At 37.3% G+C, this 13757-nt stretch overlaps 2 protein-coding genes across 2 annotated transcripts; both read right to left on the reverse strand.

Annotated features, from left to right (window-relative positions):
• Positions 1–560: 560 nt before the first annotated feature.
• LOC111698956 (protein FAM177B) lies at positions 561–3089 on the reverse strand. Its single transcript, XM_023469451.1, has 3 exons — positions 2928–3089; positions 2189–2395; positions 561–1044 (listed from the first exon to the last, which is right to left on the reverse strand). The coding sequence occupies exons 1-3, from the start codon at positions 3069–3071 to the stop codon at positions 799–801; spliced, it is 597 nt and encodes a 198-aa protein (XP_023325219.1). The 5' UTR covers positions 3072–3089; the 3' UTR covers positions 561–798.
• A 370-nt stretch (positions 3090–3459) lies between these two features.
• Positions 3460–9301, reverse strand: LOC111698953 (casein kinase II subunit alpha). Its single transcript, XM_023469449.1, has 5 exons — positions 9210–9301; positions 8574–8625; positions 7951–8400; positions 7294–7652; positions 3460–4195 (listed from the first exon to the last, which is right to left on the reverse strand). Exons 1-5 carry the CDS (start codon positions 9257–9259, stop codon positions 3979–3981), a joined length of 1128 nt encoding a protein of 375 aa, XP_023325217.1. The 5' UTR covers positions 9260–9301; the 3' UTR covers positions 3460–3978.
• Between the last annotated feature and the right edge of the window lie 4456 nt (positions 9302–13757).

Consider the following 13757-nt stretch of genomic DNA (forward strand, 5'->3'; position numbering starts at 1 on the left):
ACAGTAGACCAAATATAATCCTTGTGCAGCTAGACAATTTTTTCAAGGCTGACAAGATCACAAAAATTAATTGAATTTGTGACGTGAAACCATTTAAATAAAAATTTTAAACGTACTTGGGGAAAAAATTACAAAACAAAAGTAGACGAAAATAGATTGGAAAAGAGACGAAAATAGATTGGAAAATAGACGAAAATAGATTGGAAAATAGACGAAAATAAATTGGAAAAGAGACGAAAAAAATGAAACAAAGTTGAAAGAAATCAATTTTATGATGCCTAACGCCAAATATTAAAATAATATAAAATAAATATATTAAAATTACAATTTTGACAAAACTTATCACAACAAAATGCTTCACTCAAGAAAGAGTTAAAACACAAATTTTAAATAAACATATTTTAAAATCCAAATAGGAATACCAATAAAATATAAATGAGATCATTTATCTAATTTGTAATGCCTAAAATAAATTTCATCTTTGGTTTATAGAATATTATATGATTTTATGATATGTAGACTAGAAATTTAGGGTCTGTCCTAATATTTACCGAAATTTATCAATAAAAATAATAAAATTTATCGTGTAGGTATTGAACCCTACACTAAGGACAAGGCACTCACAAATCTGGGAAATCGGTATTATTTACCCGGGGGGTTTATGATTGTCAATCAAATATCTCTTGCTGTTAACTGTGCAGGTAGGTAGGGGTATTATTAAAAAAAAAACCTGGAGCTATAGAAAATGCACAAAACCTGACCCCGAAGAATAAATTTGCCGATTTATAATAAGTTTGTTCACTGTTCATCAGTTTTAAGCTTATTCAAGGATTGAGCATGGAGCTCAGAAACCGATAGAGGTTCCAGCGGAGGCAAGTGATGTGGTTTCTTCTCAGATGTCTCCTCCAGCTTGACGGAGGAGGTCGGAGGAGCGTCCTCGGCTAAGGATTTAAGCTCTGAGAGAACGGGTGTATCCTGGTTAGATGAATTGGTCCAACCAGACATCTCAGCATCCTCAGCAGATTTCCTAGCCTCCTCTTCCTCCTAACAAACAATTATTTATATATACAAGCTAAAGGGCCCGGCGATGCCCGTGGAAAAAAAAAATAGAAAAATAGCCTATAACACCCCCCTGTCCCCCATTAATGTCCACAACAAATTTCAGTCCAATCGGTCCAGCCGTTTGGCCGGCTTTAGGCAACATATATTTGAATGTCTTGTTTTATTGCATATATGAAGTCGTAATCTCTGTTTGTTTAGATGTACGATCATAAGTCATGAACCTCTGGTTTGATTTGCCTCACATTTTAGTTGTGGAAATCGAGAGAACCACGGGTATTATTCTTAGCTTGGTTTTGAGTTTCTGTTTCTGTATTGTCTGGGCTCCTCGCGTTCGTTTGATAGTAATAAAGCCATAGTTAAATGTCAATTTCGAGGTCATTAGAGGTTGTTAGAGGTCGTTAAAGGTCAATAGAAGGCCAAACATCTTGTTGCTACTGTATTCCATGGGTTACTAGCTTTCGATTGATATGCATAAAGCCATAGTTGAAAATTTTTTTATTGGTCAAGGTCATTAAAGGTCATTAGAGGTCATAAGTTTTTTTTAGTTTTTTTATAAATAATGGCAGAGACCCCCCCCCCCTCATCAAATAGAACATCTCCACTTCACATCCCCTTTGGTTGAACTACGTATACGCAGTTCAAATACTTCCCGCTATCCATAAACCGGCCCCAGATCCATCACGAGGAGATCAAACTAATAACTAACTTGGAAAGAACCAAACTTAAATACCCGTTTTATAAGATAACTCATGAAAACATTTAGTTGGAAAATGAGGTGAAAAGTAGAATGAAAAAATAAAAATGATGATCCCAGCCCCCTCCCCCCCCCCATCCCCCAACCAGTATGGCAGAGGCAAAATACCCAAAAAAAAATTTTTTTAATTTTCATAACGATTATAACTTACAGGGTTACCCACAAAGGATGAGACGATTGTATGGGAAATTTTTAGTCCGTTTTCTTGCATTTAGGGTTTCTTGTGTTTGATAACTTAGTAAACCATGAAAATACTCAAATGCAGACACCAAAAATCAAGCTTTAAATCGTCATATTTTCAGAGCTTTGGGTCGTCTTTACAGTCTCATCCTTAATGGGTAACCCTGTAAATTATATATGTATATTTAATACCTTCATTCTTAAAGCTTCCTGTATCTCATAATAATATTTAGGACTAGTAATACCAAACCACCAAGCTAACTTCTCTCCTGCAGCATCACAGTAGGACAAGAACCCGTCCCCCGCCGTCATTATCCTCCAGGCCATCCAGGGGAACCAGGTCATACTCCTCGGGTCCAACACAGAGCTGTTCTTCTTTATCTCAGCCTTCAAATCCTCCTAGAGATAGGTTTCTTCAAAAAGAGCGTACAAAACAGCGGTAACATTGAATTCTAAGATAAAAGCTTTACAAGAACTGAAGAGGTATTTTCCCCTCCATTTTAAGAAATTCACAAAGCTACCCGTCTAACCTTTGTCTACTCAAATATGAATGGCAAATCAATCTTTTTTCTAATTTTAATATATAGAACGTTCCTTAACTTACGGAATGAAGATTCTTGCAACAGAGAAAAAAAGTAAATTGTTAGAATTCAGCAGGTTTATAGATGCTGTTGTGAATCGGACAGTCCCTTCAATAAGAATAGTTAATGTATAATGTATATCCTTAATCTGACCGACAGGGATTTCTACCTTAGGACTAACAACTTCAAATCATACTAACATACAATTATTCTACAGAAAAGGGGCAATTTAATTTTCCCCCTTAGAATGAAAGCCCCGGCCTCGCATATGATATAAGAACGGTTTCAGTGAAGAAAAAATATGAGTTGGGGGAAATAATTTTAGTCGAAAATATATTCAACTCTTTCACCTGAATTTCATCCTCTGAACTGTACTCTTCTAGGATTCCATCTGAGAAATGAAGAATTCTTTTAGGTTTCCTCTTCTTTATCGACAAATCCGCAGAATCATCCCCTTTCCCGCCAAAATCATCAGCTGATTTGTCATCCGCCATTTTGTTTTGTCTGAAATAAAAGAGTAAGGAAATAAAAATAATGATATAATCATAATTGTTTCGTTCATTCTCTATCCCGGTTTATCCAAACTAATACAGCAGCAAGGTTTAATATAAGGAAGACGTAACAAATGAAAAATTAAGTTTTAAGCTTTCTAACCGTTAGAGTAACGGAGCAAGAATAATCTAAGAAATTAAGTGAAATCAGTCAAAATATTTGCCAGCTTCCCTATACCATTCAGCCGTAGAAATTTGGAGGTTTAAGCTAGGATTTTTCAATTAATTGTATCTAACTTTTAACAAGTTGAGAAACCACTCACACAGATGATCATACTGATAATACGCAGTTCTTTTCTATTCTGTTAATAATATACTGCTAATGAAAAAGTTCAGAAATAAAAGTTTATTTATCTGGCGAATGCTGAGTTCAATAAATTCAGAGAAAAACAATTTCTAACACGGCGGTCGGCGACAAAGACTTAAAAAAGTCGCGGGTGAAATCTTGTTTTCTTGAAATTTCAATGATACGCCAGTACAATACTTGTCTGTCCATTTGTGTCTAAAAGTAAACTTTACAAGTGTTCTTAAAATAATTTCATTTTAGGTTTTAGTAAGGCCAAACATTCATGAAATAAGGAAGAAAAATTATAAAAAAGGTGAACATTAGTGCCAGCAACTTTAACGACAAAATTATATTTGTTTTAGTACATTTAACTTACAGATACAATTGATCTCAATAGTTTGAAACAGATCAATGAGCCCCCTAATGTACATGAAAACTATTATTAGAAAACAAAAAATCAAATCGACCCATTCAACATGGAGACCTAAACGGCAGCAGAGGCCGATTTTTGTTTGACTATTTACCGACCGAAAAAAGTATAAACGCAGTAAAAAAAACAAATGATTATTGAGGTTGTTGATTCGAGGGAACAGGAGTGTTGTTGGGAGATAGAACAGGAGACGATGGAACCTGTTGAGGGATGGATCCTGCTCCTAGACCACCTGCTCCTCCAGTAGGAGAACTAGAGATGTTAGAGATACGACCGTGATCTTTAACAACAGGATAGAAGTAAGCGTGCTCCATAGCCTCCATTGCAGTCAACCTCTCCTGATGATCATATCTGAAAATAAATATAAAAATGTAATAACAAAAACATAAAAAAGCAACAACAAAATTGTGATAAATTAATAAGAACATGGAACTATTGTTAATATTTAAAATTCGGTGATGGTGATGGACCAAACCTCTGCTGAGTAAAAATATATTTCGGTCTGGGTTGACCCTTGTCAGTTCTTGAGATTGTTTCTACACAAAGATCAGGGGGTAAACTATTAGGAATAAAGAAATTTTGAAGTAGCATTGAAGTTCGCCGAAATTCTAAAAATATTAGCTTTGCATGGAGAAATTCAGGATAAAATGGGTCACGTCCGGTATGAAGAAATTCTAGATATGTCTGGTTCGGAACAACTCAAGAGCTGTTTGGTTCGGAGAAATTCAAATAAGGTTAGGTAGGAAGAAATTCAGAAGATGTTAATTTCGGGGAAATTCAGGAGATTTTATGTTCGAAAAAGATCAGTAGATTATAGTGTAATATTTAAAGTACGAATGACTCATGCTAAGAAAACCCTCCCCTGGCCTCACACCTTCATATCTTTGTTCTTTTAATGAATGCGGAGTAGTTAACCTGAACGGATTCATTAAGATTCAACAATGCACCCTAGACCTTTGAACCGAACAGACGTATGAGCCAGAGCTCCGTTTGTTCAAACAAGGCTAGGGGACAGGCACTTCATGGACAGCTCTCAGAAGGCTTACTGCATGTGGACTTATATGATTGTATCTACACGATCATATCTTCAGGAATACAATAAACCATTGATGAGATAGATATCTCAGGTTTACAATAGAATCAGAGATATGTGGTTCCACCTCAACACAACTAGTTCAACTATCTACACCCTCTAATATTCCTGGTGTTTCTATGGTTAAAAACACTGGAGACTCAGAGGATCACTGGAGCTGTAGAACAGACAAGAGAATCAGAGATATGTGGTTCCACCTCAACACAGCTAGTTCAACTACCTACACACTCAAATATCCCAGGTGTTTCTATGGTTAGAAACACTGGAGACTCCGAGGATTGCTGGAACTATAGAATGGATAATAGAATCAGAGCAATATAGTTCCACCTCTATACAGCTGGTTCAACTCCCTACACCCTCTAATATTCCAGGTGTTTCTATTGTTAGAAACACTGGGGACTTAGAAGATAATACAGGCCAATGAATCCAGGTGAAAGGAGATCATGAGGACCAATCAATTAGATATCAATTAGATGGGAGATCAACCGAGATGCAGAGCATCCTACAGATCAAGGAGATATCAATTAGATGGGAGATCAACCGAGATGCAGAGAATCCTACAGATCAAGGAGATATCAAGTAGATGGGAGATCAACCGAGATGCAGAGCATTCTACATATCACGGAGATATAAAGCATACTGTAGAGATGCAGAGCAGACTACGAGATATAAAGCATACTGTAGAGATGCAGAGCAGACTACAGATCACGGAGATATAAAGCATACTGTAGAGATGCAGAGCAGACTACAGATCACGGAGATATAGAGCAGACTGTAGATCAACAGAGGTGCAGAGCAGACTAAAGATCACGGAGATATAGAGCAGACTGTAGATGAACAGAGGTGCAGAGCAGATATGGAGGATACTGCAGATACTGTGGATACTGCAGATATTAGGGATGCTGCAGATATTGAGGATACTGCGGATATTGAGGATACTACAGATATTGTGGACACTGCAGATATGGAAGATACTGCAGATACTGTGGAAGTTGCAGATACTGTGGAGACTAGAGATCCAGAGAAGATTGATAGAGAGCTAGGATGGATCACAAAGATCACCAGCTATATGAACCACAGGAGAACTGCAAGTATGAGATCATAGATCTACAGCAGATTGACAGAGAACTAGGATGATCATAAATCACCAGTTACAAGAATCACAGGAGAAGATCATAGGTCTGTAGCAGATTGATAGATAGCTAGGATTGATCAGGAGATCACCAGTTATATTATCTAAGGATTAGCTGAGACCACATCTAGCCCAGCAGGGAACGGAGGCTCAGATGAACTACTGAGGGACTCTTCCTATATAGGAGTTAGTGGAGACTTGCTTTACTGCTGAGAGACTCTTCCTATATAAGAGCTAGTGGAGACTTGTCTTAACCGCTGAGGGACTCTTCATATATAAGAGTTAGTGGAGACTTGCTTAATTGCTGATGGACTCTTCCTCATATAAGAGTTAGTGGAGACTTCCTTAACTGCTGAGGGACTCTTCCTCATATAAGAGTTAGTGGAGGCTTGCTTAACCGCTGAGGGACTCTTCCTATATAAGAGCTAGTGGAGACTGGTTTTACCACTGAGGGACTCTACAGATATATGAAATATGATATAATATAAATAGATATATAGATTTTGTACCAATAAAATGTATATTGTTAAACCCACTTATTCAAGACCTTGAGAGATAGATATTATACACAAGATGAGAGGTTTGGGTAAATTATGAATTGGTACTGGGAATGAAAGTGAAGTCTTGTATTAACCTTCAAAGATGAGGGACAAGGATTGATCTTGATTTCCCTGGGATTGTAACGATATCAGAGGATTAAATGTTACAATAAGTTCAGTTGAACTCCGAAGATGTAAGTTTCGGAAAATTTCAGTCGATTTTTTGTTCACAAAAATTCAGTGTATTTCAGGTTCTGAGAAACTTCAATCTAAGATTCTAGTTTCGGAGAAATTCAGGAGATTTTTATGTTCGGAGAAATTCAGAAGATTTTTATGTTCGGAAAAATTCGGTAGATTCTAGGTTTGGAGAAACTCGGGAAATCTTAGGCTCGCAGAAACTCACAAGATGTTAGGCTCGAAGAAACTCACAAGATGTTAGTCTCGAAGAAACTCACAAGATGTTAGCGAAGAAACTCACAAGATGTTAGTCTCGAAGAAACTCACAAGATGTTAGTCTCGAAGAAACTCACAAGATGTTAGTCTCGAAGAAAATTAAGAGGGTTTAGGTATAGAGAAATTTATAAATTCAGGCGATGTTAGGTTCAGAGAAATATTGAAAATATTAGGTTCAGGAGAATATTTTGATGTTTCGTTTTTTCTTCTTGAAATGCATAATACCGCTTACCTTAACAATTTATCCAGGAAGTCCAAGGTTTCTGGAGAGACAAGGTGCTGGTTCTCACTGTGTACAAACCTCTCCCATCGTTTCCTGGAGTGTCTCCCGAGTATATCGGAGAACCTAGGATCAAGTTCTATCTGATACTTGTCCAAATACTCGTAGAGCTCCTCCGTCCCCAGCACCTTAGCAATCCTGACCAGCTGATCGTAGTTGTCGTGTCCGTGGAAGAAGGGTTCCTTCCTGAAGATCATTGATGCGAGCATACAGCCCAGGGACCACATGTCCAGACTGTAGTCATACATCTGGTAATCTACCAGCAGCTCAGGACCCTTGAAGTATCGGGACGCAACTCTAACATTATATTCCTAAACAAAACCATTATAAGTTTAAGTTTGGTTGTTAAAAAATGAGATTTTTCCAAAATCAAAATCCAGCCCCTTATATTTATAATTTCGCTGGGCGTTTATGGTTCTTCTCGCCCACTGCAAGTATTTTAATAACTTGATAAAGCCAGGGTAGAATTACACTCATTTGCGATAATTTCTCTCTTTTTTTAATAATATCCCCCCCGTGTCCCAAATTTAGCGAAAAAAAAAACATAAAAAATGTTTGCCCTCCGTGCAAAAATTATTTTTGAAGAGGATAATTTTGTTATTTTCTCACCTGCCCCGGATGGTAAAATTCAGCTAGCCCCCAGTCAATAAGTCGGAGCCGACGATTTTCATGATCAATCATTACATTGTGAGGTTTAACATCTCTATGCATAATTCCCATACTGTGACAATAGTCCAGAGCTCGGAGCAGTTCGTACAGATATCCCCGGATATCGTAATCGGTGAGAGTTTGATACAGCTGCTTGAAATCCGTGTTATTCACGTGTTCAAATATTAGGGCCGGGGTCCGGGACACGGGATCCTTCACCACGCCGTGGAGTGTGATCACGTTGGTGCCACCCCGCAGGTTTTCCAGGATTTTAATTTCTCGTTTTATCTTCTTCTTTTTTACCGGTTTCAGAGTTTTAACGACGCACTTCTCACTGGAAGTAATATTTATACTCTCAAATACTTCGCTGTACTTCCCTCTACCAAGTTTTCTAACCAGCTGATAATCATCCTGCACACAAATATATAATTTAAATTAAATTATTAACCGTCAGAAATATAAATTGAGAGAAAATATAAAATTTTATTATTGCAAAAACTGGATTTATATAATGTTTTCTAGACTTTGAAGATACTTGTTTAAAATATTGACAATTCGTTCAAGGGATAACAATCATAACTGACCTGGTTTCCCCACTCTACAACATGGGCCTCGTAATCCCAGTACTCACGGGGTCTAAAATACAATCTATATAATAAAACTAGACATTCGTATATATGTTGCCTATAGCCGGCCAAACGGCTGGACTGATTGGATTGAAATTTATTAGGGAACCCATCGGTACCCTGGGGGCATCATAGGTTAAAAAATAATAAAATTTGTGTTTTTAAAAATCTATTTTTTTTCTTCAAAAATTAAGAAATAAATCTATTTTTTCCCCAAAAAATCAGGAAACTATTTTAATAGATCAGAAATATTTTGGTAAAAGATATCCGAGTTGAGAAAAAAAAAATTATAAAAAATGCTTAAACTTTATTTTAAGTGGTACCCTTAAAATATTGGTCTGATCAAGTATGAAAATAAGGCTTGTTTTCTAAAAACTGATATTTTCATTTGTGGTTTCTCTACATAGGAGATGTATGCTTTTCCTTTTACCAAAACTGGAAATAATTTAGAAACAATTAATTATAAAGGAGATCCAAAGATAAAAATCAAGCAAAAACTGTGAGCACAATCTACAAATGTCAACAAAGGCGTGTTTAAAAATTTCAATTTGCAAAAATGGTCTGAACGGTTTCTCATCATGGTTATTGGTTAACCTGTGTGAGTTGACATCTGCATATACTCTGGCTCGGCTGGCTAGCGGCATTTTTTATATTTTCTAGTTCATTCACAAACCAGACACACCAGTCTGAAATACATAAAATTCAATAAAAAACTTGTTGAAATTGAAGGCCCTTCATAGCCGCAGCGCTCAGCACAGAAATCGTCTTAACCTGATCTAACCCAAAAATAATACAAAATATATGAAAATTAATGTTTATGTACAAAATTGGTATGATGGGGGGGGGGGGGAGGGTCCAAAAATTGAATACTAGGACGGACCCCATACACCTTCCCTACGGTCAAGTAAATTGCTAACAAAAGTTTGGACCCGATCGGTTCAGCCGTTTTGACGTTTATGAAATACAAACAGACATGCAGGCAAAGTTTCTGGTTAGCCAAAGCGCTCGACACCCCAAGCCTATCATATTCACGGCACCGGGCCAAGAAAAACTTTGGGTCTGTCCTAGGGAACGATTTTTGGACCCCCCCGCCCCTCCTATCAATTTTGTACATGACCACTTATTTTTCAGCAAATTTATGATTTATTTTTTATTATTTAGTGCTAGGTTAGGTTAAGACACTTTCTGGGCCGCGCGCTGCGGCTAGGAGAGACTAGGGGGCCGAGCGTTGCGGCCACGGTTCAGGTTAAGTTATGACACTTTCTTTTATTAAGGGTTAGGTTCAGTTAAGACACTTTCTGGGCCGAGCGCTGCGGCTAGAAACCTAACCCTAAATAACAAAAAAATAAATAATAATAAATTTGCTGAAAAATAAATTGTCATGTACAAAATTGATAGGAGAGGGGGGGCTCGGGGGGGGGGTCCAAAAATTGTTCTCTAGGACAGACCCAAGTTTTATAACATATTTCATAATAAGGCAGCAGGACTAACAAATTAGAGTTCAAACTTTAATGAAAAGTGAACTGAGATGGGAACTTTTAAATGGTGGATATCGGGATTAAGGCTTGATCCACTCTTTTTCTTAATCTCAAGATTAAATAATGCTTGTTCTCCTCTTGTTATTAATCTCCAGATTAATTAACCGGTAGGGATTAAGGATATCCCATTCTAAAGTTTTCAGCTCTGCAGATGATAACAAAACTAGACTAAACTCAACTTGATACTAAACCTTAAATCTAGGTGATAAGTCCAGGACATATGATTCACACGGATAAAATTGTAACACATTGTATTCAAAGAAAGACGATTTAAAACTAAAAATAATGTTTTTACAAAAACAATTCTTTCATCACCAATTGTAAACTTTACGAAAGACTAAAATTCTCAATTTAAAATCACATTTTCTTGATTAATCAGCAATTTTTTTTTTCAAAATGTAGGTTTCTAAAAGGTGTCGGGAATATTATTGGAGCTGGAACAGAGACACAACCATGCTCCGTCCTACCCTACCTTTAACTACGCGGCATTATTTATCTCTGATTTAGAGAATATCGTGGCAACGAATGTAAATCCCTGCTGTCGTCTTTGTTTGAACAATTTTAACGAACTAATGATCACATTATCAACGTAACTAATGAGCATCCGACCTAACTATTATAATAATAATAGTAAAAATAATAATCATAAAATTGAGGGTTATTTAATAGCATAAAAATGGGGTTGGACAAAGTTATAAGGGGGGTCGGTTCAAATCCGTAATTAAACACGCAGGGAGTGTAAAAAGCTTTTAGGTCGGTTTCCATAGCATCATTTGAGCTCTAGGCCTCTCTAACTCCCAAGTCCCAATCTGAACCTATTGTTCACGATCCCTATAAACTCCTAACCCTGAACCTTGCTCTCTTCTCTCGCTCTATAACTCCTAACCCTGAACCTAGATAGATCTCCTCACTCCTTTAACTTCTAACCCTGAACCTAGATCTCTTCTCTCATCATAACTCCTATCCCTGAACCTGATCTCTTCTCTCCTCAAACTTAATTCTCCCCTCTCCTCTAACTCCTATAATCCCTGAACTAGATCCTCTCTCTTCTAACTCTAAACCTAAATTGCCTCTCTTCTGTAACTCCCTAACTCTGAACCTGATCTCCTCTTTACTTTAACTCCCAACCCTGAACTTAACTCTCCATTAACTCCTACCACTAAACCTAGATCTCCTCTCTCCTTTAACTCCCAACCCTGAAGCTAGAATTCATCTCTCCTCTTTTTTTTTATATATTTTTTTTACTTTTTTAAATTTTAACAATATATATAGATTATAATCTATAAATAAATAGATGATATCAGATGCAAATATTTTGACTTTTCTATATTTCTTGTTCGTACATCTTCTCTCTCCTACTTCTGACACTGAACCAAGATCTCCTCTCTCCTCTAACTCCTATCCCTGAACCTATATCTCTTCTCTCCTCTAACTCCTAACCCATAATCTAGATCTTCTCTCTCCTCTCACTCCTATCCCTGAACCTGATTTCTTCTCTCCTCAAACTACTAACCCTGAACCTAATTCTCCCCTCTCCTCTAACTCTTATAATCCATGAACTAGATCTTCTCTCTTGTAACTCTAAACCTGAATTGCCTCTCTTCTCTAACTCCTACCACTGAACCTAGATCTCATCTCTCCTTTAACTCCTAACACTGAATCTATGATCTCCTCTTTCCTTTAACTCCCAACCCTGAACTTAACTCTCCTTTAACTCCTACCACTGAACCTAGATCTCCTCTCTCCTGTAACTCCTACCACTGAATCTATGATCTCCTCTCTCCTCTAACTCCCAACCCTGAACTTAACTCTCCTTTAACTCCTACCACTGAACCTAGATCTACTCTCTCCTTTAACTCCTACCACTGAACCTATGATCTCTCTCCTTTAACTCCTAACCCTGAACCTATGATCTCCTCTCTCCTTTAACTCCTAAGACTGAACCTATGATCTCCTCTCTCCTCTAACTCCCGACCCTGGACTTAACTCTTCTTTAACTCCTACCACTGAACCTAGATCTCCTCTTTCCTTTAACTCCTAACCCTGAACCTATGATCTCCTCTCTCCTCTAACTCCTAACACTGAACTTAACTCTCCTTTAACTCCTAACCCTAAACCTATATCTTATTTCTCCGCTAACTCCTAATCCTAAACCTAGATCTCCTCTAGCTCCTCACCTTGAACCTAGATCTTCTTTCTCTGCTAACTCCTAACCCTAAACTTAGATCTTCTCTCTCCGCTTACTCCTTGTCCTAAACCTAGGTCTTTTCTCTCCTCCAACTCCTAACTCTGAAACTTTATCTCCTTTCTCCTCTGACTCTTACCATGATACTATTCTAATTCCTAACTTCTCTAACTTCTAATCATAATTCTCCTCTAACTCCTTACTATAATTGGCCTCTAACTCCGAACCATGATTATCCTCTTACTTCTAACCATGATTCTCCTTTAGCTCCCAACTGTAATTCTCCTTTAACATTCAACTCTAATTCTTCTTTAATTCCTAACTCTGATTCTCCTCTAACTCCTAACAATGATTCTCCTTTGGCTCCCAACATAATTTTCCTTTAACAATGAACTCCAAATCTATTCTAATTCCTAACTCCTAACAATGATTCTCCTTTAGCTCCCAACTATGATTCTATATTAGCACTGAACTCTAATTTATTTCTAATTCCTAACTCTGATTCTCCTCTAACTCAAAACTCTGATTCACTTCTAACTCCTAACTCTGATTCTCCTCTAACTCCCAACAGTGATTCTTTTCTAGCTTCCTAATATAATTCTCCTCTAACCCCAAATTCTGATTCCCCTCTATCTCCTAACTCTCTTCTCTACTTTCACTCCAAACCTTGAACTAGTTTCTCGTCTCTGCTTTTACCCCAGACCCTAAGATAGATTCTTTTCTCTGCTTCTCTTATTTAATTTTACTCCACAACTATGAGATTGTTTCTCTTCTAACCCTGAGCTAGTTTTTTTTCTCTGCATTTACTCCAAACTCTGAGAGAGCTTCTCTCCTCTGCTCTTGTTTCTCTTCTCTGCTTTTACTCATAACCCTGAGATTGTTTCTCTTCTCTCCTTTTACTCCTAACCCTGAGATTGTTTCTCTTCTCAGCTTTTACTCCTAACCCTGAGATTGTTTCTCTTATCTGCTTTTACTACTAACCCTGAGCTAGTTTCTTTTCTCTGCTTTTACTCCTTACCCTGAGATTGTTTCTCATCTCAGCTTTTACTCCTAACGCTGAGATTGTTTCCCTTCTCAGCTTTTACTCCTAACCCTGAGATTGTTTCTCTTCTCTCCTTTTACTCCTTACCCTGAGATTTTTTCTCTTCTCTGCTTTTACTCCTAACCCTGAGATTGTTTCTCTTCTCTCCTTTTACTCCTAACCCTGAGATTGTTCCTCATCTACTTTTACTCCTAACCGTAAGATTGATTCTTTTCTCAGTTATGATTCTTAACCTTGAGCTAGTTTCTCTTCTTCGCTAGAACTCCTTACCCTGAGCTTGCTTCTCTTCTATGTTCTGCTTTTACTCCAAACTCTGATATAGTTTCTCTCCTCTGCTCTAACTCCCAACCGTAAAATTGTTTCTCTTCTCTACTTTT

Source organism: Eurytemora carolleeae, unplaced genomic scaffold (assembly GCF_000591075.1).
Source record: "Eurytemora carolleeae unplaced genomic scaffold, Eaff_2.0 scaffold129, whole genome shotgun sequence".
NCBI classification, from domain to species: Eukaryota; Metazoa; Arthropoda; class Copepoda; order Calanoida; family Temoridae; genus Eurytemora; species Eurytemora carolleeae.